Here is a 27,077-nt window from a genome sequence, read left to right as displayed (position 1 = left end):
TGACACCCCAGTCCAACACCGGCATCTCCAAATTAGATGAAAATGTAAACGCTACACAAAAAAAAACTATTGGTTCCACAATTTGTAAAGCCCCGGTTGGGCGAGGTCAAGCCAACAGGTTCGGCGGCAGGAATCCTGGGGATGAGCAGGCGCTATGACAGCAGAAACGTAGGAAGGTTAGAGCAACCACCTGAGTGGTATTTGCAGTGCAGATACAGCTTTCGTTCAACGCATGGCTTATTTATGAAGTACGGACTACATCGGAATCTTTGGTAACTAGGCTATGTTCAGTAGGGAACTCTGTGAGATTTCAGTCTTTGTAGCTCGTTAGCTGGACGAAGTAAGTTGTTTTCTCCCTACCCAGGAATCACACTCATTTCCTGCTGGGGCCTCTGTTTGCTGACGTCTGGGGCAAGTGTTCTTCTCAGCATTGAGCTTCTCCAAAGTGAGTTTCGGTCAGGTGTTGAGGTATCATATTTCCAACTATTTGATGCAGTCACCATTCGGCTGAAAAGCACCAGAGTTCCCTGGAGAAGGTTCCCCGAAGTTCGTCTCCCCTCTCCGGAAAAAAAGAACTTTCTACTTGAACAGGAGTTTGAATCCGATACAGCAGATGTAAGCAAAGGATAGCAATAACTTGTTTTGATTATTTTCTTCAAAATATAGATAGAAATTCAGTACTTCCTGCTTGTTGATAGTTATAAGAATCATAACAAGTAACGGGGAAGAGTCGTTAACGTAACAATTGATTTGATATAACTAAAATAAGAACCCCATTGAGCGATCTCGTCACCTTAAACAGTAATGTCTATAATTAAACTTCATTTTAATATTGGAAACGCACTAGTTTCCAACACTTTAAACCGAAGGAAGAAAACCTGCTAACGCAAACCTTCAATCTGTAAAACATATGAGAAATAATCAAAGGTTGTAAAACATTGCAATTCTCCATCTAGAAGAAGTAGAAGCAGTGTGGATTGTTCAGTCCATCGAATCTTTCCCACCATTGAGAAACCTCAACTTTTTGTTTTGCCTTTTCCCCATACCCTTGATTCCCTTGCTGGTTTAAGAAACTGTCTATCCCAGCCTCCACGGTTCTATGAAGTAAGGAATTCCTCTGAGGGAAGAAATTCCCCATATCTGCCCAAACTGGGTGACCCCTCACTCTTAGAATATGTTTTCTGATCCTAGACTCTTCTACAAGGGGAAACAATCTTGCAGCTTCCATCCTTTCAACTCTTCTAGGAGTCTTGTATGTTTCAAAAGGTCACCTTTTATTCTAAACTCGTGAGTACAAGCTCAAACTATTCATCCACTCATTGTTAAAAAATACATAAGAAGATCCCAGGAGCAACCTAGTGAACCTTTTGTGGACTGCCTCCATACTTTTCGTCAGATAAGGGGACCAAAATTGTTCACAATGTTCCTATTGTAGTGCATTGCATATTTTGAGCAAGACTGACCTATCATACTGAATTATTTTTGAAATAAACGTCAACAATCCATTTGCATTCCCCAATACCTGCTGAACTTGTTTGCTAGCAGTTTGTGATTTGTGCATGAGAACCCCTGAATTCCTTCTATGTTGTAGCTTTCTGTAGTCTCTCCATTTAAATCATAGTGAGCACATCTCTTCTTCCTTCCAAAGTGCATAAACTCGCATTTTCCCAAATTATATTCCATCTGCCAAGCTTTTGTCTGTTCACTTAACCTATCTATATTGCTCCATAGAATCTTTGTGCCATCTTCACTTCTTTCTTTCTCTTCTATTTTTGTCATCTGCAAACTTGGCATTAGTACATTCACTTCCATCATCTAGGTCATCAATACGTATTGTAAATTTTAAAGGTCGGCACGATGGCTTAGTGGTTAGCACTGCTACCTCACAGCATCAGGGTCCCAGGTTCAATTCCAACCTGGGGTGATTGTCTGTGTGGTGTTTGCACATTCTCCCCGTGTCTGCATGGGTTTCCTCCCACAGTGCAGGTCAGGTGAATTGGCCATGCTAAATTGCCCATAGTATTAGGTGCATTAGTCAGAGGGAAATGGGTCTGGGTGGGTTACTCTTCGGAGAGTCGGTGTGGACTGGTTGAGCCAAAAGGCCTGTTTGCACACTATAGGGAATCTAATCTAATCTAAAGAGTTGTGGCCCCAGCATTTATCCCTGTGGCACTCCCGTTATTCCAACTTTGCTTTCTGCTTGTTAGCCAATCTTCTCTCCATGCTGCTATCCAATCCTCGACACCATGGGCTCTTTCCTTATTAAATATGCTTTGCAACTGGTGCCTTCGCGCACACCATTTGTAAATCCAAATATATTAAATCTACTTTATCTATCCTGCTTGTTTCCTTCCCACAGAACTGTAATAAATTTGTCAGTCATGATTTCCCCTTCATGAAGCCACATTGACTCAGCTTGATTATATTATGTAAATTGAAATGCACTGCTATTACATCCCTTATAATACTCTATCAATTTCCCCAATGACAGATGTTATGCTAACTGGCCTTTAATTACCTATTCTTTTGAGTTTCCTTCCCTTTTTTTTTTGAATAATGGTGTTACATTGGCAGCCTTCTAATCCTCTGAAGCTTTTCCAGAATCTAAGGATTATTGGAAGATTACAATCAGTGCGACCACTACTTCTGCAAGTATTTCCTTTAAAATGCTAGGATACAACTCATCAGATCCAGGAGTACATCGGTTTTTAGCTTCTTAGTTTCCTTGGTGCACTTTTTCCTAGTGATAAGTATTGTATTGATTTCTTCTCTTCCTTTGGTTATTTAGCATTGTTCGAATGTTATTTGTGAATGTTTTCTCTTATGTGCTTATTAAATAATATTGCAGACTGTACGAGAGCATCACCTGTGGCTCAGTTGGTAGCATTTTCTCACCTCTGAGACAGAAGGTTGTTTGTTGAAGTCCCAACCTAGAGACATGAGCACAAAAATCTAAGCTATCATTACCTGATAGGCTGATGGGGTACTTCATTATTGGAGGGGCCACCTTTCAGATGAGCTACTAATCAATGATATGGGAGGAGATCCAGTGTCACAATTTCTACTGTAAAGACAGAGGCAAAATATTTTCTTGATTCCTCTGCCATTTCCTGATTCCTTACAATTATTTCTTAGCCTTGTTTTCCAGGCAGCCTTATGTTCACTCTGGCCTTTCTCTTCCTCTTCATGTATTTAAAAAAGATCAACTGGTTGTCTTGATATTACTTTCTAGTTTACCCACGTTGTTTATCTTCTCACACTTACTTTTATTGGCTTTTAAAACATTTCAAAACCTCTGACTTACTATGAATCTCTGCCACATGGCATGCTTTTTCTTTCAATTTGATGCTATCTTTAACTTATTTGGTTGACCATGGTCTGTTTATCCCTTTTCCTCATGGTATATTTTTGCTGTGAGTCATGAACTGTTTACTTAAATGTCCGCCATTGTACCTCAAGCATTTGTTTTGCTATTTATCTCGACTACTTCAGCTAACTCTGCCCCTTTGGAAATGCCCTTTTTATCTAGGTTTAGTATAGTTTCTTCCGATCCAGGTTTCTCCATCTCAAACCAAAACATTCTACACGGTCATTGTTTTCTAGGGCATCATGTACTCCGAGATCATGTCTCTTTACACATTAATAATCTAAAATGGCTTGATCACTGTTTGCATCTACAACATATTGTTCCAGGAAACTATATGAAATAGACTGTATGAATCCCAGCAGGTTATAGATGTTCCAACATTTAAAGCTAAGCAACAGATCTTTGGGGTCTCAGGGAATCCAGGGATATGGGGAGCTACAGAAAACTGGAGTAGAGGCTAAGAATCACTGTAATCATATTGAATGACTGGGGAGGTTTGAGGGGTTGTTTGGTGTACTTCAGCTCCTGTTTCTTATGTAACAATTGAATGTACTCTGAGCAGCCTTTAATGCTTTCATTATGTTTTCTCTTATGTGCTTATTAAATAATATTGCAGACTGTACAAGAGCATCACCTGTGGCTCAGTTGGTAGCATTTTCTCACCTCTGAGACAGAAGGTTGTTTGTTGAAGTCCCAACCTAGAGACATGAGCACAAAAATCTAAGCAATTATTACCTCTGTACAAGTGAGGCTGATGGGGTCCTTCATTATTGGAGGGGCCACCTTTCAGTTAACCTACTAATCAATGATACGAAAACACCCTAGTCTCAATTTCAAAGAACAGAAAAGTTATCCCTGGCCAATATTTACACCTTGGTCAATATCTCAAGAAAGATGCTCATCATCATCATTTTGATGTTGGATCTTGCTGTATGAAACTGATTGCCATTGCTTCCCTCATTACAGTAGTGATGAAATGATATTTCCAAAGTACTTCATTACCCTAATAGTGTTTTAATTGACCTTTCATCATGAAAGATGTTATTTTAATGAAAGCCTTTTTTTAGCGGTCTAGTAATCAATCATACTCAATTTGGGAGACAATAGAAAGGAGGACCATGGTAAATTGATCCATTGAATTCATCTGTTTATTACTGACAAAATAGGGGTGACAGTCATGGAGGAGCAATAGAGTTGATAACCCACCAGGACTGCCCTGGAATCTCCAGGATTTGTTTAATCTCCTGTGCGCTGTTGTGAACAATGCAGGAGAAAAGTCACATGGACGTTAGAGATAAGTATTTAAGTTTCTTTGAACATTTGTAGTTATTAAAATATTACATTTGGGAAAAAGCTTTTCCTGGATGAAGTTGTAGGCGGCCAGGGGTAATGTAATGAAATCTGTTCAACTAGAGATGGTAATAACAGTGAGCAGTCAGGGGGCTTAGCAATTTTACTAAATCTGCCTTTCTGCTGGCAGCCTCCAGTGGTATCTTTTAAAGGCTACTGTTTTCAGTTTGTTCAAAGGACATTCTGCTCACAGTAATAAACAAATTTCCAAGGGAGCACAAATGAGCATTGAGCTCCCTTTTTGCCTAGCTCCCTAAGCAGTTGGATTTAACAATATGATGAGGGGCTGTTTTAAAAAATTCTCAAGGTCAGGTTCGTAGGAGAGTAGTCTGACACAGAACAAAGGACCAAGAGGCGAGTCTGCTAGAATATGAGCATTTTATTCCCCGCAGCGTCGCCACAACCAGGTCTCATACTTACAACGGGTCTGGCTTATACTCACTCTACATGTTACCGGAACTGGGAGCCGTCAGTTCTCGTAGAGCGGTTGCCAACAACCCACGCTCGGCGGTTAAACGTAACCCCGGAGCAGACTCACCGAACTGGAGACTTTTCCAGCTGATATACTCTTTTCCAGATATAAACATTCATGTGAACAGCAGAGCAAGGCTAAAAAACACATTCCATTCTGGTTACATACAGATAAGAAGATTCACACGGGGAGGTGTGTAATAAGATTCACACGGGACTAAGCAACACCTCCATTCCGGTTAGATTCACACATGTATTGGGACATAATTTTTAACCGTTTCACCACATTCCACTGCTTGGCCCAATACATGTGTTACATTATGATTCACACATGTATTGGGACATAATTTTACACCACAGGGGCACATTTCCAATGATGAATAGTGTACACATTGCTCACCATAATAAAACTTTTAAGTGTCCATTTTACACATGTTAAACTGGTACAGTGCAATATAAGTTTTGAGCCAGTATATGTGAAATGGATCTCCACACAACCAATGCAGTTTCTCTTCCTTTGTATCCACCTGATAAGTAGGTGGAGGAGTTTTTGTGCATTTCTATGGTAGTGCAGTCTCCAGGCAACACTTTCATAGGGCTGTATGTTTATAATTTTTAAATTGGCAAGAACATTTCAATTGAAATATTTGGTCAGGCTGAGTGAATGATCAGCTATTGATAGAAATCATTGAGAGTTGCCAAAAGATCCTAATGTCATTGTTTTCTATCCCACTCCACTTAAAGTTCAGATAAATCTTTCGTCTATAGTGTTGGGTTAACTGTTCAAAGTGACGCAATTAAGGATATTCTTGGGCAACCATGTAAATAGTACAGATGGGAATAAGTTAATTAAAATATTTCACAGCCTAAAACCTCTTAACATAATTAGCAACTAGCTTTAAGGACTTAACCAGATTTTTAAGTTTTATTTTCTTTTTTTAATATATTTTCAGGTATTTTGCATCAACCTGACCTGTGTGATTTTCATTGCCATTATTTTAATTTCTGTGACTGTACAAATATTCAAGAATCATCAATTTTCTGCCTGGTTACAATTCCCTCAATATTGACCTGGTCAATGCTGGAAAACATATGCTTGTGACATAATCTTTTTGAAACAAATCACGGAATATTTGATATTGCTGAAAAAAGATGGCCCAACCACTAACGAGCTCCTTGGAAAATAGGGCTGAGAAAAATTTAACAAGAGGTGAGAGAGATCATCCCAACCAGGAGGGCCACCGTGACCGACGTCACCACAATGAGCGTTCCTATCCTCGCAGGGATCAGGATGGTGACAACAGACATCACCAAGGAAGGGACTACTCTAAACAAAACAGGGATCGGGACAGAGATAGAAGGAAGGAACGATCAGAAGAGAAAAGTTCTCATGCTAGAGGCGGCTATGGTCGTGAGCATCATACAAGAGAGAACCGAGACAGGAAAGAGAGGGAACACTACAAAAGGGAGAATCGAGACCATCATCACAACCAAGAAAGAAAACAACGTAATTTTCATGAGCTTGAAAATTATGAAAAACACAGCAATCAACAACGTTACAGAAATGAAAAAGAGGTTTCTTTGCCATCTGATGAAAAAATTCCCTACAGACCTAACAAGTAAGATGGAATGTAAATTTGGGAAAAAATAACCGATAATGAAAAGAATTTATCTATATGCATTCAGGAAAGTTTGTGTTTCATAATGTAGAACTCTCAAATGGAGTTGATTCTGTTTTGGCTTGGTATGCAAGACACAGGGTCCCTGTATGAGTAGGAGAAAGTGAGGACTGCAGATGCTGGAGATCAGAGCTGAAAATGTGTTGCTGGAAAAGTGTAGCAGGTCAGGTAGCATCCAAGTAGCAGGAGAATCGACGTTTCAGGCATGAGCAAGGGCTGCGCTTTTCCAGCAACACATTTTCAGCTCCTTGTATGAGTAGCCACACAGAGTTCAGGATGCTGTGGTCAAATGTAAAAAAAATCATTGAACAACACCAGTTTATAGTCCAACAGATTTATTTGGAGGTACTAGCTTTTGGGGCGCTGCTCCTTCGTCAGGTAGCTAGCTTCCTAATAAACCTGTTGGACTATAACCTGGTGTGGTGATTTTTAACTTTGTCCACCCCGGTCCAACACTGGCACCTCCTCGTCATGGTCAAATGTGGCTTTTCTTCCACTGCCTCTCAGACAATACAATCCAAGATGTTTAGATCTTTCTGATCTACGTGGCTCAGAAAAATGATCTTGTCTCTGCTGGGTTCAACTTTGTGTTTCTTAAATATGAGCATAAACATGCAAATGAAACTTGAGGTTAAAATACCTCTCGATTGATAAAGGGGGAATGGTATTAAGCTGGCTAAAATCCACTAAATTGGATTAGTCAGAAGCTAACTTAAATCAGCACAAATCCATTTTAGAGTCAGCTTAATTTTTTTTCTTGCAAATGGTGTGGTTGGGAAACAATAATGTCATTCTGGGAAGAAATTGTTCTGAGGTTGTTAGATTGTTGAAGCTGAGTGACAGACCCTGTTATAAAAGTGAAGTGTAAAGTATGCTTTTTTTAAAGGGATTGTATTGTATTTAATTAAGCGGAAAGTTTTTTAATTTCAAAGATGAACAAAATTTTAGAAGTCTTAAACCAATCCACATTAAAATGTAAATATTGTTAGACATTACAACCATAATTTATACAACAGTATTTCATTTACTGACTGAGAAAGAAATTCTTGGGTTACATGTAGCAAAAATGTTATTCTACTTTTTTAATAGTTATGCTGAAACTCCACCTCCAGAATATGTAATAACCGAAGATAGAAGTCCGGAGCTGTATTACTACAAGCCAGAAGATTCAGGAGGCATTCTAAATTGCCACAGCTGTCGTTACCTCTGTACAAATCGAGGTAAGATGCCAAGATCAGGTTTAACATCAGGAATACCAATCATTTGTACATAAGCAAAGTGCTGCAGATGCTGATAATCTGAAATAAAAAACGAAAATGCTGGAAATACTCAGCAAGTTAGGCAGCACTGAAGAGAGACCCCATTAACGCATGAAATTGAGGACCTTTCATGAGAAGGTGTATACACTGCACCTGTATCAGCACTTGGCAGTCTTGCCTTAGGGACTACATGGGGGTCCCAAGCCCACACGGCTAATGGGACTGAAAATGCAGCGGGCCTGCTGTCCAGTTAAGGCAATGAGTTGGCTCTTCCCACTACTGGCCAATTTAGAGGGCCAATAAACGGACAGCCTCAGCAGCATCACTGCGAGAGGTAGCAGCTACTCAGGGTGCAAGGAGAATAAGACCTTTGGACCACAGGATTCCATGGCCAAGAAGGCCCCTTTGGTCAGAGGGGATACCCTTCTAATAGCAGTATGAAACCTATGAGGTGGCCTTTGCTGCTTGAAAGCTCTCCTTCAGCCATGGAGTCTCCAGCTCTGAAACCTCCCTTCCGTGGGAAGACATGGGGAGACCAAAACCCCTCCTCACACCCCTCACCCCCAAACAACATGCAATAGCAGCTTCCCGATGTGCAGGGAGCCTCTCTGCCACCAGGAAATGCTAATGATCCTAGGCAATGGCTGTTTGTTGGCCATTCATTATATAAACTGTCTGCTGCTGAGTGAATTGCTGTTATTCCCCCACTGGGGAAAAAGGCCCCAGACTGGGGCTGCTTTGAGGAGTCCACCCAGTGCAGGTGCCTAGTTTCATCTGTAAAATCAGAGCTATAATATTTATTTCTCTGCCTCTGCTTCCTTGAAAGTGAAAAAATACACTGAAATTGTACTTGGAAAATGATGCGAGCAGTTGTTTTCAACAATAGATTATATGAAATTTCTCAAGCAACATAGCCACTAATTTGTTCTTCTATCACTTGAGAAGAATATCTACCTGTTATTCAACATAATCCATATAAGAATCTTCAAATTATTGACAAAGTTATAGCTTTTTGATTATTGAGGATTCGGTTGTTTACTTAATTTTTGCAATCTGCTTACTGTGCACAATCTGCTGGCTGGCTCAACTGCTCGTAGAGGCATAGTGATACTGCACGTGAACAGACCTTTCAGTCCAACTCATCCATGTCGATCAAGTTTCCCAAACTAAAGTAGTCCCATTTGCCTATGTTTGGCCCATGTCCCTCTAAACCTTTCCTATTCATGTACTTATCTAAATGTTTTTTAAATGTTGTAACCAACTGCATCTACATTTACCACTTCCTCTGGCAGTTCATTTCACATACAAACCACTCTGTATGAAAAAGTTGCCCCTCAGGTCCCCTTTAAATCTTTCTCTTCTCAGCTAAAAATATGCCCCCTTGTTTATAACTCCCCATCCTAGGACCTACATGCCCCACATGATTTTATAAACCTCTGAGGTCACCTGTCAACTTCTCATGCTCCAATTAAAAAAAGTCACAGCCTATCCAGCTTATCCTTATGTCTCAAACCCTCCAGTCCAGGCAACATCCTGGTAAATCTCTTCTGAACCCTTTCCAATTTAATAATATTCTTCCTATAGCAGAGCAACCAGAACAATACACGGTATTCCAAAAAGTCACCTCAACCTCAACATGATGTCCTACCTCCTATACTGAATGGTCTGAGCAGTGAAGGCAAGCATACTAAATACCTTGTTAACACCCTGTCTACCTGTGATGCAACTTTCAAAGAATTATGTACCTGAACCCCTAGGTTTCTCTGTCCGCTAACACTACCCAAGGCCCTACCATTAACTGTATAAGTTCTGCCCTTGTTTGTTACCACATTGCAATATGTTGCATTTATCCAAATTAAACTCCATCTGCCATTCCTCACCCAATTGGCACAATTGATCAAGATCCCTTTGTAATCTTAGATAGCCTTCGTTACTGTTGACTACACCACAATTTTGGTGTCATCTGCAAACTTACTAACCATGTCTCCTAAATTCTCAACCAAATCATTCATATAAATGATAAACAGAAGTGGACTCAGCATCGATCCCTGCAGAACACTGCTGGTCACAGGTCTCCAGTCTGAAAAGCAACCCTTCATCACCAGCCTCTGTTTCCTACCATCATGCCAATTTTGTACCCAGTTGGCAAGCTCTCCCTGAATCCCATGTGATCTAACTTTTGTAATTAGTCTTCCATGCAGAACCTGTGAAAAGCTTTACTAAAGTCCATGTAGACAACGTCTATCATCCTTCCCTCAGTAACTATATTTTAAAAGTAAATTAATCAAAGTAAAATACTTTCAATGTCATAAGAATGAATATATAAATGCAAGTTCTTGGCTAATTCAGTTATCAGAAAAAAATAGAACTTCACGTAAAATTTTACGTTCAAGTTTCCTAATTTTTAAGAGCATTTTAAACAATATATTTATTATAAAATTATATAAAGCAGATTTAAATAGCTTTCTGATTAAACAATGTGATCAGTATAGACTCTGTCTATTTCAAAACAAAAAACAAAAAATTATGTTGATATAATATCTTCCATAATTTCAGGATGCCCACAGTGCATGTTATAACAATAATCTAAGTGTAATCACTGTTGTAATGGGGAAAATAATATTAGGTGAGTGTATAAACAGCATATAATGACACAGTTAAGCTTTTTTTAAAATTGATGTGATGCATTACATTTTACTTTATTTCTCTTTCTGCCTGTCCTCATTTTTGAGCTCATATGTTATATACAATTGACCTTTCTATGATCAGCACCACACTGCTATACTGGTCGGACCAGCTTGTAATGTCTTCCTTTCACTCAGAATATACCAGAAATATTTAATTTATTCTGTCTACAAATTAAACATCTGCAGCTATGCATTTAGAGCATTAGAGTCAGTCCTTGTGGTCTTTGAAATGTTTTGAGTAAGACCCATCTTGAACATGGCCTTTTTATATGGTTCTAACAGGAACTAACATCCTGAAGAAAAGTCAAGCAGAAAGGGTTAATGCGAATTTTTGATAATATTGGTTGAAGAATGAAATGTTGCCCAGGATGTCCTAAAAAAAATCCTTTGGTTTTCTTTAACAAGAAGACAAGTGATATAGTTCTACCTGAATTTTACCATTCATCTTTTGAACGACTTCATCAGGAAGTATTGACAAGTAGATTTAACTTGGTAAACAGTATTGGGAAGGGATTAGAAAGTATATAGAGTCTCAGCCTTACAAAATCTGTCAACATTTAGAATGGCAGAAGCATCACATTCAGAGAGAACAGATAGAAGAACTGAGTGCTTAGTTCAAATTCTTGTTGCTTCATGACAAAAATATTCTGAATCAAATTTCTCCCTTCAAGATTTGGTATTATATTCATTTTATGCTTCCAATATTATTTGAGAATCAAATTAAAAGGGAGAGAGATTAAAACAAAACCCTTGCTTTGGAATTGAAGCTGAATCTACTGAAATGGCAATCGATGTGAAATTGGAATGTATAGTACAGGAGTGATTTTGAACCACGGAGGTATGTGAAACTCGGTCTCTTTTTAGTTACTGCATTACAACAGAACTAATCAGGGTTAGACAGAATGCAGCAATTCTGGTTTAACTGGTTTTGTGTACTAGTTGCGTAATCCTCTAGGTTTGGAACATAATACACTTGGGTATTGTTTTCTGCCTGTTATGAAGAATTTAAAGTGAGTAGTATTGTGCAGAATGAATACACTGTGACTACAAAGGATACATCGATCTATGATGGGTTAACCTCATTCTTCCAGGCCCCACCTGACAGCACCTTAATCTTTGTAAAAGGAACAAAATTTGAAAATTTTGAAAACATTTGGTAGGTCAGACGGAAACCATCAAAAAAATAAACAAGTTGACGCTGTCTTGTGTTTCAGTAGATAGCACTCCACTTCAATGCGAATACAAATTAGGAGCAAGAGAAGGCCATTTGACCCCTTTCAACCTGCTCTGCCATTTAATCAGACCATAACCTCAACTTGATTTTCTTACCTACTGCCAACATCCTTTTGACTTGCTTGTCAGTCAAGGATCTATTTACCCCTACTGTTCAAACATTCAATGACCCCACCCTCACTGCACTCTGGAAAAGAGTTCTAAAGACTCATGAGCCAAAGAGTAAAGCATGTTCATTATTTTTGTCTTAAATGATAAGTGCCTTTATTTTTGATATTTGGTCCTCTAGTTCTAGATGCTCTCACAAACAGAAGCCTCCTTTCAACATCTGTCCTGCCAACTCCCATCACAATTTTGTTTTGTTAAGATCCCCTTTTGTTTTCCTGAATACCAATCAATATAGGCCAACCCATTCCTCATAACAGGAATCAGTTGAGCTCATTGAACTGCTTCAGTTCAGGGTTAAAAAGTGGTGCTGGTCAGCCAGTCAGGCAGCATCCGAGGAGCAGGAGAGTTAACAGTTCGGGCATTAGCTCTTCAGGAGTGTCAGTTTGGCCAAAGTTGTACACAATATGGCAGATGTGGACTCACCAGTGCTCTATACAATTGTAGCAAACCATCTCTTTTATGTTCCATCACCTTGCAATAAATCAAACCTTTGCTGACTCCAATATTTTCTGTTTTTGTTATAGATTTCCAGCATCTCTAATATTTTTGCTTTATCATCATAAAATTAAAGGAAATTCATCTCTGGGCATTAATCTTTTGAATAAAAATAACCTACTTTCCAGTTTTGAGAGACAGTGTGAGAAAGTTAGAACGTTTTTTTGCTGAATAAAATGTCTCCTAAATCTCTCTTTTTTTCTATGTCAAATCTCCTTTCTTGTGTTCTCTGTCCTCCCAAATCCCAACCCAATACTTTCAAACAAAATAAAAAGGACAAAAAAATGTAAATTGTAATGAGCTTGTGTCCAAACTGAAATACACATGCAAATGAACACAGAAATCATCCACTATTAGGATACTTACAGCCCGGCGAGGATTAGAGAATGTACAATGAGAGAGAGTTAAAGTCAGAGGTGCAGTGGAAGGATAAAGGAGACATAGGTAAAACGCTGTCAGCACAGAACTGTGAGCTACCTCTGAATCCTATTCAAAGCCTATCAATCACAAGAGATGTCCAGGTCTGCACATTAACTGTCTCCAGCTATCCTGTTATAGACCTCAATTGTACCTTTATTACCTCCACATGTATCTATTTTAATAGTCCCCTTGCTGGTTTTCTCACTCAATCTTTTGTTATAGTAGAAGAGACAATGGACTGAGCCCAAAATGTATGTCATCCTGGACTGAACATCCTTTTGGCTATAACGGGCCATCCTTTCCACAACTGGCATAGATGAAAAGCATTTCTTCCTTTTGTTACACTGTCATTTCCAATTTTTCATTTCTGACTTTTGCCTTCTGCATGCTCTTGCTGGTTGCTTGTTTCCAGGTACTCCGAACAACAGCAAGGGTTTCCCTCAGACTAATGTCAATCCCAGCCAACTTGTTCTTATTTGCAGACGACCTTGCTTTGTAGACATGGGCACCTTTTTGGTCTTGTGTACAAGCAATTTCACATTGAACATGTCAGTGGGAATGTAGCCATCATCCGTTCAGTGCATTTGTGACCCAACCAACAGTGTTGGTATTGACTCAGGCAAATGTGCTGGAGAACCCTACATGCTGCTGCACTTTTGTATTTGAGACTCTGCCTTCTAAAATGCCTGATATTCATCTGAGATAGTGCAAATGTGGAAGATGTGCATTAGGTCTTGAAGCAGAATAAGTGAACATTGCAAGAGATCCTCCATTTTTTTTCAGTTGGACACTTTTATTCTAGGTACATTAATTTTACAAAATTATCCAAAGTTTATGTCTGCAGATGATAGAATTGAATGGTTACATCTTGGTGATTAGTTGTTAATATTTGGATGTGTTTTGGTTGTTTTGTTGCAGGTCTCTGTCAGTTGGTGGAGGTGCTTCTCAATCTGTTAATTCTGATATGTGGGGCAATCTCCTACAGTGGCACTGGGGGCTACACAGATCTCTCCAGCCTAGGAAGTCTCTACTACTACACATTTGGATCAGCATATAGTGGATTTCAAGGAGCTGAGGCTGAAAAAGTAAATGAGTTGGATGTTGCATTTTACCAGCTAAAGCTGCCTACAGTCATTGCCATAATGGCATATAGTGGGGCTTTGATGTCCTTTGCATGCCTTATGCTGGTTTTAGGCTTGGCTCGGATACCTTGGCGATTTCCCTTCTTACTGATTATTGAATGTATTCTGGATGTAGCAATTGCACTTGGCTACATACCTGCTATTTACTTTTATTTTCAACACTTGATTGAGAGCTACAATTCAGAAGTGTGTAAAGAGAGAGAGGGTATGTACAAGAGTAAAGGCTATGATGGGTTTAACTGTAGTTTGCACGGTGCTGACATTGTTGGTGGTCTGTGTGGCTGCCTTGCTATCATAATATATGTACTCAATGCAGTCGCTGCAGTTCTGGCATTTCGAAAAGTCAGGAGACTGAAAGGTATGAAAGAAGAAGTCAATATCGAAACTACAATTGTTTAAGTTTAAATTCATCTCCCCATGTGTAAATTCTCAAACAGAAATAAGGCATCAGTTTTTGTAATATTCCGTTTTATCTCATACATGAAATTTTAATATTTGTAAACATTCAATTTGGATTTGAATGTAACAAATGAATTTGTTACAATTTGAATTAGAATCTGAGAATGTCTTGCAAAAACAACTAGAATTGATCTTAAAAGAATAGTGCAGTAGTGGACTACTTTGTTGTTTTTTGTAGGTTTTGATAGGGTCAAAAAGCATCAGAATTTAATAACATGTTACTCAGAAAATAGCAAGCTCTATAAATGTTGTAGAATTATTAAGGCTGCAGCATTCAAACATAGTTGTAAAATATTAGATGCTTTAAGAGAAGAATACCTTCAGAAAGAAATCACAAAAGTCACTGAACTCCTCATTTTTAATTTGATCTATCTCACACTCCTGCCAATATTACTGCACACATGAATTGATATGGTTGGATGAAGTCAGGAGTTCAGTAGCAGTGGGGCTTGCTGGTATGCCTGCTCTTCATTTTTACTTTTCATAACTGTTTGTGAGTTGGTTAACTTATATTTTACATTTCTCACTTGAGTTAATTGACAAGCATTTACTCTCAGAAAGCCAATTTGGGTAAGTGATAGACTAAAGAAATATCTTAGTTATTGCAGAGTGAGGTATCAATCGCACTCTCCTTCCACGTTGAGTTGCATGTCAAATGAACAGTTTAGTCACAGTCTTGCAGATTACAGTTTTAAGAAAGCACAAATGAACAAAATCCAATAATTTAATAGTTTGTCAGATTTCGAGCAGGCTTTTCAGCTAAGAGTAATCCTGTTCAATTGTGCCATATTCTCAGTTAACAGAACAAAAAAAATTCTTTTTTTTTAATAAAGGAACAAGATGGTTAAGTGGTTTAGTGCATGGGCCTGTTCAAGTCTAGAATTTAGGTATAATTATGGGATGAAAGCATCCTGTTGAATTTTTAAAAAAATGAAACAGGAATTTAAATAATATCAATCGACATCCACAGCACAAAATTGATTGGAGTTGGGCATTAAATCATGAGATCAATAAGCTGTTTGATAACAATGAAAATATCTTTTAGTGCAATTTAGATTTAAAGATTTGTTGCGGTGTGAACAAATAGAAACCATGTTAAAGGGTTAGTGGTGCTTTGGTCCAATCTCTGGGCTAGAAGAATGGGGCTCAGGTCCCATCTTGAGATGTAGAGAAAAGTCAGAACACATCCAAACAAGTTGATTTTTAAAAACTACTATGTCCAAGTATTAGTTATGGCTACTATAAAAATTAGTAATGTTCCATTGCTATCTTAGTGCACTAGATGAACAAAGATTCCAAAATGTTGATTAAGAATTTTAAACATCATCAAAATTCTGAACAAATCTAAAATGGAGTCAAAAATATGTTTTGTAATTATGCCAGCTTTACTCACTACTCACCTTTTATAACTACTGAAAAATTGTATTTTGAATATTAGTATGCTTAATTTTTCTATTTTTGAAGCATTTATACATTATATGTATTAGATCATGTTATTTTGATCTGGTTGATTTATTAAAGATGTTGCTTTTAATATTAGTAAACTATATATAATGTAATATTTGCTTTTGTTCATGTTACTAAAGATGTTAGCAGAATGAAACTAAAATACATAGAACTAAGAGTGATGTTGAGAACTAGCACAATTGTTGCAGCTTCAAAATGAATGCTAATAAACTGTTCTGAATTTTAAAATCTTTCGTAGCTTCCTTAAATTTCAAGCTTTCATGTGCAAAATATCTTTAGTATCAGGGCGAAAACTGAAAACTTGGTAATCCCTTTGAATGTAGCAAATAGCTTTACAAATGGCTTAGCATAGCTGTACCATAATTGTTTATCCTCTTCCTGCTTTAAGAAATGATTGGTCTTAGACCAGTACCTTTTGTTGGTTTTGCAGGTCATTATAAAGAGGATCAAGTGCAGTTTCAGACCTTTCCATTCAGGTCTGCTTTGTATTAAAGACTTGTAATCAACATGGTCATGACGAATTGCTTTGCTGATATGCTCTTATTTAACAAGGCAAACAAATCTGGATTTATTACAACAGAACTATGTTAGTCACTCAGGTACCATACAAAAATTGTTAGATTGGACACTGTTATACACTTTGCAGGATCTTTTGCACTCTCACTTGAAAGAGGACTATATTCAATTGAAAGTATCAATATATAATTTTAAGCATTATGAAGAGAGACACAGACTTGCCTGTGCCTCCATAAAATATTTGTTGCTAAATATATTATTCAGAAATGCTGGCTACATGCACCCAGGATACCGGTATTTTGTGTTCATAATTATCCTGTGATATTAATTGCTTGTTGTTAGAATGTCCCCCACTTGTGACACAAATGTAATTTGACAATCTACAAAAATCTACACACAGCACTTGCTGTAATGTTATACAAAATTGTCCAGAAGTGTTACATCAAGGCCACAAAATTTTATTGCAAGAAAAGTTTGGGGGGAGTCATATTCTGTTACAATTCTTTGGCTCCTGTTGCCATTAAACACAAAATAATTGTCCACTTTAATTTGCATGGATTTGTCAAAGCATACAATTGTGACATGCTTTCTATTTGGGTGAGAGAGTGGGTTTGAGCCTTTGACTACAAAATATACATTATGACATATCCCCCGATAACCCATGAGTATGTTTTACCTCCAAGATATACAGAGGTGGATTTAAACTGAAGCCAAATGATCTGCCACTTTTAACACACTTGAGAGAGTTACTGAAAGATGCCCAATCGAAGTGACACGCATCTTCAAGATGATCATTCAAAGGCAACATAAACGCGTGAATTATTTTGTAGATTTGCCACTTATAGATGGGGGAGGCTCAAAATGGAATTTCTTCTCTTTAAACTGGGTCTTGAGGATCTGTTTAGATTCAAGAAGAATTTGCCCAGTTGCAAATTAATCTTGTTGCTAACTTGTCAGAAACGTCCTTAACTTTGAAACTGAACATGTAAACTAAATTTCTTTGAATTCTGAATCTTGATATGATTAATGCTCTTCTATCATAATCTTTAAATTGGATACTGAACATTCAAACTAGTTCATTCTCTGATTGCATAAGAACCCTCCTTCAAAATTCCTTTGATTTTTCACGCACTTTGATGAAGCAAATACCAGGAAATGCAAATGGTGGGAGGATTGTTCCAGTTTCTTCTGTGTTTCACTTTGGCTTGTTTTGGATTTAGAGTCATATAGTCATAGAAATGTTCAGCATGGAAACAGACCATTCGGTCCAACCCGTCCATGCTGACCAAATATCCCAACCTGATCTAGTCCCACCTGCCAGCACCCAGTCCATATCCCTCCAAACTCTTCCTATTCATATACCCATCCAAATGCTGAATGTTGCAATTGTACCTGCCTGCGCCACTTCCTCTGGCAGCTCATTCCATACACGTACCACCCTCTGCGTGAAAAAGTTGCCCCTTAGATCTCATTTATATCTTTCCCTTCTCACCCTAAACTTATGCCCTCTAGTTCTGGACTCCCCGACCCCAGGGAAAAGACTTTGTCTATTTATCCTATCCATGCCCCTCATAATTTTGTAAACCTCTATAAAGTCACCCCTCAGCCTCCGACGCTCCAGGGAAACAGCCCCAGCCTATTCAACTTCTCCCTATAGCTCAAATCCTCCAACCCTGGCAACATCCTTGCAAATCTTTTCTGAACCCTTTCACGTTTCACAACATCTTTCCAATAGGATGGAGACCAGAATTGCACGCAATATTCCAACAATGGCCTAACCAATATCCTGTACAGCCGCAACATGACCTCCCAACTCCTGTAACCAATACTCTGACCAATAAAGGAAAGCATACCAAACACCTTCTTCACTATCCTGTTTATCTACGACTCCACTTTCAAGGAGCTATGAACCTGCACTCCAAGGTCTCTTTGTTCAGCAACACTCCCTAGGACCTTACCATTAATTATATAAATCCTGCTAAGATTTGCTTTCCCAAAATGCAGCACCTCACATTTATCTGAATTAAACTCCATCTGCCACTTCTCGGCCCATTGGCCCATCTGATCAAGATCCTTTTGTAATCTGAGGTAACCTTCTTCGCTGTGCACTACACCTCCAATTTTGCTTTCATGTGCAAACTTACTAACTGTACCTCTTATGCTCGCATCCAAATCATTTATGTAAATGACAAAAAGCAGAGGACCCAGCACTGATCCTTGTGGCACTCCACTGGTCATGTGAGAAACTTTGTTTGTTGGTTTACAGCTGTGTGTTGAAACAGTGCAAAGGCACAAGGAGAAAAATCTACAAAATTAAAGGTTTTGTGATAACAGTATCACATTTTCATCAAAGGTAACACTGATTCATTAAATGCAAACATCTTGTCTGACTAACCACGTGCATTTTAATAATACCACTTTTTGCTGTTATTTACATATTTCACATATTTTATTTAGAATAATTTTTGTAATATCTGGTCTAACTTTCCTAAATGTGGTCATTCCTTCACAGAGCTTATCAAGTCAATCATTTTAAAATAAGAATCTTGTCTGCATATGTTAGAACACACCTCTGGGGCAGGTGAGACTTAGAGTCATAGAATCCCTACTGTGTGGGGCAAAAGATTCAACCCATCAAGTCCACACTGCCCCTTTGAAGAGCATCCCTCCCAGACCCACCCCCCCCTACCCTATAAGAAGAAAGTGAGGACTGCAGATGCTGGAAATCAGAGCTGAAAATGTGTTGCTGGAAAAGCGCAGCAGGTCAGGCAGCATCCAAGGAGCAGGGGAATCGACATTTCCGGCATGAGCCCTTCTTCAGAAATGAGGAAAGTGTGCCAAGCAGGCTAAGATAAAAGGTAGGGAGGAGGGACTTGAGGGAGGGGCGTTGGAAATGCGATAGGTGGAAGGAGGTTGAGGTGAGGGTGATAGGCCGGAGTGGGGGTGGGGGAGGAGAGGTCAGGAAGAAGATTGCAGGTTAGGAAGGTGTTGCTGAGTTTGAGGGTTGGGACTGAGACAAGGTGGGGGGAGGGGAAATGAGGAAACTGAAGAAATATGAGTTCATCCCTTGTGGTTGGAGGGTTCCTAGGTGGAGAATGAGGCGCTCTTCCTCCAGCCATCGTGTTGCTATGGTCTGGCGATGGAGGAGTCCAAGAACCTGCATGTCCTTGGTGGAGTGAGTTGGGGGAGTTGAAGTGTTGAGCCACGGGGTGGTTGGGTTGGTTGGTCCGGGTGTCCCAGAGGTGTTCTCTGAAATGTTCCGCAAGTAGGCGGCCTGTCTCCCCAATAAAGAGGCAGCCACAGCGGATGCAGTAAATGATGTGTGTGGAGGTGCAGGTGAATTTGTAGCAGATATGGAAGGATCCCTTGGGGCCTTGGAGGGAAGTAAGGGGGGAGGTGTGGGCGCAAGTTTTGCATTTCTTGCGGTTGCAGGGGAAGGTGCCGGGAGTGGAGGTTGGGTTGGTGGGGGGTGTGTCCTTTACTGGACGCCTTCTCGCAGAGTGCTTCAGAGAACATCTTCAGGACATCTGCACCAATCAACCCCACCACCCTGTGGCCAAACATTTTGCAACCCCTCCCACTCTGCCGAAGACATGCAGGTCCTGGGCCTCCTCCATCACCATTCCCTTACCACCGATACGTGGAGGGAAAACGCCTCATCTTCCATCTCGGGACCCTCCAACCCCCAGGGCATCAATGTCGATTTCACCAGTTTTCTCATTTCCCCTCTCCCCACCTTACCCCAGTTCCAACCTTCCAGCTCAGCACATCTGCATGACCTGTCCTACCAGCCAATCTCCCTTCCCACCTATCAACTCCACCCTCCCCTCTGACCATTACTCCCACCTCCATCCACCTGTTGCACTCCCCTCACCAGCCCCATCCCCCTCCAATTTATCTCTCCATCCCTGAGGCTTCCAGCCTCATTCCTGATGAAGGCTTTTGACCGAAATGTCGATTTTTCCTGCTTCTCAGATGCTGCCTGACCTGCTGTGCTTTTCCAGCACCACTCTAATCTTGACTCTAATCTCCAGCATCTGCAGTACCCACTTTTGCCTAAATGACTTTGACAGTCTGCTTCATGGTAACCTCAGTTGGTACAGGAATTAATTCCACGCTCTTGACATGATCTGCCTTGCAAACCAGTTGACCGGCTAACCAAACGCAATTTACTGTGATAGATGGCTCAAAATGTTATCTTTATTTTAGTAGATGTTATTATTCTGGGAAAGAGGAATTCAAATGTGGAGCCATTGTGTCCATACCTGAAGCTTGACTCACGTGATAATGTCTTATCTTTAAAATATTACAAGAGTAATGATCTCTATTTTAGTCAATATTTGTATGTTCACTCTATGCAGAAATACATGAAGTTCACTGAGGATTAAAATGCAGTCTTACCCATCCTTCCAACATCAGCTCCTCAGTTTGTTATTCTGTGACTAGCTGCTGGTCAGAATTAGGGTATAAGATAATTGTTCTGGACTTTTTCTGTGCAAATGAAACAAGATCAGTGTTGTTGCAGGTTTTAATAGTGGGACTGCTTGTACTAGAACTTCTTGTAAGCACTGATATCACTCCTTCAGTTCACTGCATTTTTAAAACATTTTTGTCCAGCTCTGTCAGTTTTGTGTTTAGGCTCACCCACAAAGAAGAAATATGTTTTTTTTTCTTGTTTTGACAAAACTAACTATTATTTTACATAACATCTGTTAACATTGTACAGTAGGAACAGAAGTAAGCTACTTGACCCCTCAAGCCTCTTCTGCCATTCAGTGAGATCAAGGCTGACCTTTATCTATATTCTTTAATACCTATAGTTAACAAAACTCTATCTCAATTCAAAAATAATAATTGGTCTAGCATCATTTGCAGCATGCAAAAGAGTTTCAAACATACACCAAAAGTGCTTCTTAATTTCACTTCATCTGTAATGAAAATGTTATTACTGAATTAGAGCATTGAAAATAAATTAATCACATTGAATGTCAAAGGAGTACAAGTTATGTTTTGTCATTGGAGGTGGTCATTGCTTGGCACTTGTTTGGCACAATGTTGTTTATTTGCTTTGAAACTAACTTTGAGTTGGTCTAGAGCTAATAATATCTTTATTGAAAGCAAGATCCTGTTTTTTCGTTAAATTAACATTAAAATATGAAGCCTTCCAGCTGCATGCAGCTGCCCCCTTTGAAATCACTCCATGGAGAATCTGAGAGTGCCATACACTGTTCATGTAATGAGTATTTTCACCACTCACTGCAAAAGTTCAAGAAAGCCACACACCTTCTCAAAAGTAACTGAAGAAGAGGTAATATTTGTGAGTCTTCCTAGTGGTGTTCCCTCGCCTAAGAGTACATTTTCGAAAGTAGATATGTTTGCCTCGAGTATCATTTGCCAGTGTCATGCAGTGGGGAAATTGATGGCTAATTCTGAGCCATAGGTGAACAATGTCTATTTCAAACGATTGTATTGGCCATTAATCTGAGGTTGATTTGATCAATCAGTGGTCCCAACAGTATTTAATTTTAGCAAAACTGTTACAGTAGGTTTACTGCAATTTTTGCCAGTACAGAGAAAAACTGAAATAATTTGTAAGTTATTTCCAAATTTTGACACTCTTCCTAGGTCAGGGAGGTTAATGAATGAACCATTTCCCAATTCAAACACCCCAGGGAATGTACAACACAGCTAGATATAGAATGAAGTTACCACTATTCTGCCCCTCGCCCCAACTAAACTTTATAACAATATTAAACATGTTTGAGTGAGATTGTCAAACAATGTAGCCCAATGCCCATTACGAACTCACTCCTGTCCAGCAACACCTTACAATTAAATCCTTGTGTTTGAAATCTTCAACAGTCTTACCCTTCAGCAATCTCTTCAAACCCTACAACCCTCTGAGAACTCTGCATTATTCCAATTCTGTTCTCTTATACCTTCACCCCACCATGGGGGATTATTCCATTAGACATCTAAGCCCTAAACTCTAGAATTTCCTCCCTCATCCTCTCTACTTCAGCATCTTCTTCCTCCCTTAAAATGAAACCTTTGATGAAGCAATTGATCATCTGAAGTTAAGTATTAAATTTTGTTTGTAAATGTTCTTATGAAGCACCTTGGTACGTTTTCTATGTTAAGTATACTTTATAAATACGAGTTGCAGAAAAATACAGAACAACCACACACTGATCCCTAGGATCAGAAGAGACTTAAGAAAAACTTGCATTCTTCAGCATTGAAAAGAGACCTGTAGATATATAAGAGATCTGCTGGACTAGGAAAGGTTGATTCTGAGTAGGAAGTCATTCTGCCTATGAGCTAGAGGTACTGGGGGGTGGGGGCAGCAGTTGGGTGGATGACAGCTGTGGATCAGATTGCTGTCACAGCATGGGTTTTGATCCCCATTCCAGCTGTGGTGGATTTCCTACAAGCCTCCTTGCCCCATGAATGGTGAAGTTTGTGGCACTGGGGTTGTATCTGCTTTCAGGCTGAGAACTGAAGAAGAATCCCGAGCACTGTTTCAGGTTAAATCATAACTGGAGGACAATGAGGATACAATCATGAAGCTCTTCTTCCCACAAAAAGAGTGATTAATAACTTGTTAAATCTTCCTGAAAGGGAAGTAGAGCCAAAGTATGGTGCCATCAGAAGACACTGCTGGGCAGATTGCACGTTTTGCAGATCATTGTGCTGTAAGGTTGAACACTATTCTTTCCTTACACTTATCTTTGTGTTCATACACATTTGGTAAATTTTGTTTAATAGAGAAGACCAAAAGTACCACAATTAATTAGCTAAAGTTTGCAGAATAAAGTTTCTAATTTCTATAAATAATACTTCTAAAGAAATCTTCAATTGTTACACTTTATGTATTATTAAAGAGACCTAAGGGGCATCTTTTTCATGCAGAGGGTAGTGTGGGTAAGGAATGAGCTGCCAGAGGAAGTGGTGGAGGCTGGTACAATTGCAACATTTAAAAGGCATCTGGATGGGTATATGAGGAGGAAGGGTTTGGAAGATATGGGCCGGGTGCTGGCAGGTGTGACTAGGTTGGGTTGGGATATCTGGTCAGCATGGACGAGTTGCACCAAAGGTTCTGTTTCCATGCTGTACATCTCCATGACTCTATGACTATAATGAAAAGATTGATATAAATTGTATGGGGAACAAATTACATAACATTCATGTTGTGTTATATATTATGTTGGCCATGCTAGCCAAGATATTTGAAGCCATAGTTTTTATTGCCAGTTGTAGTGTTAAAATTATTGAGATCATATTTTTAATGTTGCCACCTAATTAAATATTATGAAACACAATAGCACCCACCCCAAATACTATAAAATATATGTGAAATATGACTGAATGATTTTAGTTGAATTTTAAAATTGTATTGATAATTTTGGTTTTGCTGAACTGTTTTTAGGAGTTGGACAAAATGTATATTTATCAAGGTTCATTTGTAGTCCGTTAAACCCAAATGAACCTTAATACAAATAAAGTTTCAGCAGTCAATAAAACTGCAACTTTCAAAAGAGATTTGACACTCAAAAAGCTCTGTTCATTTTAGTGATGTGTACCAATGGCAAAAAGCACTGAAACAGGTGAGATGAGTCAAATATGTAGGAGGTCTATAAAGGATAGAAAAGAGCATAGCAAGTTTTAAAGCATCTATCCACCCAAGACACCTGTGTTTTTTTTTCAAATTAGTTGTCAATTTTTGATTTAGTAATTAATGCTCATTTCAAAGTGAACAAAAATGAACACCTGTGTGAGTCTTTTTGACCTATTTGGTTTTGTTCCTATCTGTTCTTCCAATACCCTTAACAGGCTTGTATACAACCAACTGACACACGGGCAAACCAATCTGATTCAAGTAAACTGAGCCCCAACATGACATCATGTAGGAAAAGTTTTTAAAAAAGGAATAAATAACCTTTAATCCAATGGTGAATTCCCAGATAAAAGGAGTCTAGGAAATTGATATTGAAAGATAATTAATGGCAACATACCCAAATTGATTACTTACACATGATTCCTTTCTTGTCAGGTATAGTTCAGATGCTGGAGATCATGTTAGATATGCTGGTGTTGGTGTGTGTAGTGGCATCGTACATTATTCTCTCAGGATACAGCAGTAATGGTGGACTGGCAACAAGCTTCTTCAGTATCAACAGTGACTATTCTCCATTTGAAGGGGAGCAACTCAATCAAGTACAGGAGCTTGACCGACAGTTTATTTTAATGAGAGCACCTGAACTCTACACTGGCATTGGAGTAACTATCGCTATGTTTGCCATCACTCTAGGTATCATGGTGAAGAATGCTCAATATTTACATAAAATATGCCGGAAGTGGTTGATTTTTGAAGTAATTTTCAATGTGTTGGCATCTTTGGGTTATGCAGCAGGAGTTGGACTTTACTTGTATTTTGTCCTCCAGGTTAATAACACAGATGTTTGTAAGGAGAGGGAACTTCTTTATGCACGGTATGGTCTCAGCTGGATGAACTGTGATTTAGCTGGTTCTGATGCAGCAGCAGTCTGCTTCGGAATACTCCTTATCATATCATATTGTGCCAGTGCAATACTGACAGGGCAATTTTATCGAAAGATGGGACAACTGAACAGAGAGAAGTAAGGTTCTTAAGACAATATATTCTATATACAAATTTAAAAAGAATTTTCAGACATATCTTAGATAAAGTTAAAAATCACACAACACCAGGTTATAGTCCAACAGGTTTAATTGGAAGCACACTAGCTTTCGGAGCGACGCTCCTTCAATCACCCGATGAAGGAGCGTCGCTCCGAAGTCGAGTGTGCTTCCAATTAAACCTGTTGGACTATAACCTGGTGTTTTGTGATTTTTAACTTTGTACACCCCAGTCCAACACCGGCATCTCCGAATCATATCTTAGATAAAGTTTAGATGAACCTAAACAGAGGTTGGGTGAGGGGGTCGGATGGGGTAGGTGAAGGTGTAGGGTGGGTGGTGGTGTGGGTGACGATGTGGTGTGGGGTGGAAAAGAAAAATAATAAGCAGTAACGTAAGAGGATAATGTGTTTCCTTAAAAATAAGTCTGAAAATTTTTGGATGGGGGGTGATTTCAAATGTGTAACCATGAGTAATCTGTTATATTCAGTATTGTACAAACATAAGATTATTCTTTTAATATTCTTAAAACTAATATTAAAATACATATTTTGTTGAGATACAAATGGAAACTAGGAAATCAGAAAAGCATGTTTGCTTCAGGAAAAATAGCCAGTTTAGGTTTCAGAACATCAGAAATAGGAGTGTAAATGAACCACATCATCCTCGAGTCTGCTTTGTCATTCAATATGATCATGAGTAATACTCAGTCTCAGTGCTACTTTCCTGCCTCCTCTCCATATCCCTTGAATCCCTGAGAGATCCGGAAATCTCTTCTTTAATAAACCTCAATGGGACATCTGGATTAGGTACTGTCAAAGCTTCACAATTTTGAGTGAAGTGTATTTCCTCTTTTCACCCTTATGATGAACTCCTTATCCTGAGATTGTGGCCTCATACCTCTAGATTCTATAGCCAGGGAAATCAACTTCTCAGAGACTTCCATGTTGAATCCCTTCAGAAGCTTTTATATTTCAAGGAGGTCACCTTTCATTTGTCTAAATTCCAGGGTATAGGCCCAATTTACTCAGTCTCTGATCACTGGACAACCGCCTCATCTCCAGGGCCATTCTAATGAGCCTTTCCTTTTGGTATGGAGAATGGAATTGGCTATAATACTCCAGTTCTGACGTCGCCAAAATCCTGCAAAAGCTCAATTTTCTTATTCACCAATCACCTTCCAATAAAGGTCAATATACTTGCCTTCCTCATTGCTTGATGTAGTTACTTGCTAACCAAATGGTTGTTTTACATATCAACACTTAAAACTTCACTCTTAGAGTCATAGAGTCATGGAAATGTATGGCACAGAAACAGACCCTTTGGTCCAACTCGTCCATCTGATCAGATATCCCAGCCCAAGCTAGTCCCACCTGCCTGCACCCAGCCCATATCCTTCCAAACCCTTCCTTTCCAGATGCCTTTTAAATGTTGCAATTGTACCAGCCTCCACCACTTCCTCTGGCAGCTCATTCCATACACGCACCATCCTCTGCATAAAAATGTTGCGCTTTAGGTCTCTTTTATATCTTTCCCCTCTCACCCTAAACCTATGCCCTCTAGTTTTGGACTCCCCCACCCCAGGGAAGAGACTTTGTTTATTTATCCTATCCATGCCCCTCGTGATTTTATAAACCTCTATAAGGTCACCCCTCAGCTTCCGACGCTCCAGGGAAAACAGCCCTAGTCTATTCAACCTCTCCCTA

General features: G+C 39.2%; 1 protein-coding gene across 4 annotated transcripts; it reads left to right on the top strand.

Annotated features, from left to right (window-relative positions):
• LOC122558356 (MARVEL domain-containing protein 3-like) lies at nt 1-25,429 on the top strand. Of its 4 annotated transcripts, XM_043706830.1 has the most exons (5): nt 8-615; nt 6,142-6,807; nt 7,957-8,087; nt 14,048-14,214; nt 24,767-24,787. In XM_043706830.1, the coding sequence occupies exons 2-5, from the start codon at nt 6,341-6,343 to the stop codon at nt 24,770-24,772; spliced, it is 771 nt and encodes a 256-aa protein (XP_043562765.1). In that variant the 5' UTR covers nt 8-615; nt 6,142-6,340; the 3' UTR covers nt 24,773-24,787. The 4 variants fall into 4 exon arrangements, with proteins under 4 accessions (XP_043562764.1, XP_043562763.1, XP_043562765.1 ...); XM_043706829.1 differs by lacking the exon at nt 14,048-14,214 and having other exon boundaries at nt 1-615; nt 24,767-25,429; XM_043706828.1 differs by lacking the exon at nt 24,767-24,787 and having other exon boundaries at nt 5-615; nt 14,048-16,425.
• Nucleotides 25,430-27,077: the final 1,648 nt, after the last annotated feature.

Source organism: Chiloscyllium plagiosum, chromosome 17 (genome assembly GCF_004010195.1).
Source record: "Chiloscyllium plagiosum isolate BGI_BamShark_2017 chromosome 17, ASM401019v2, whole genome shotgun sequence".
NCBI classification, from domain to species: Eukaryota; Metazoa; Chordata; class Chondrichthyes; order Orectolobiformes; family Hemiscylliidae; genus Chiloscyllium; species Chiloscyllium plagiosum.
The sequence above is the reverse complement of the archived record's forward strand: the minus strand, read 5'-3'. Positions and strand labels throughout refer to the sequence as shown.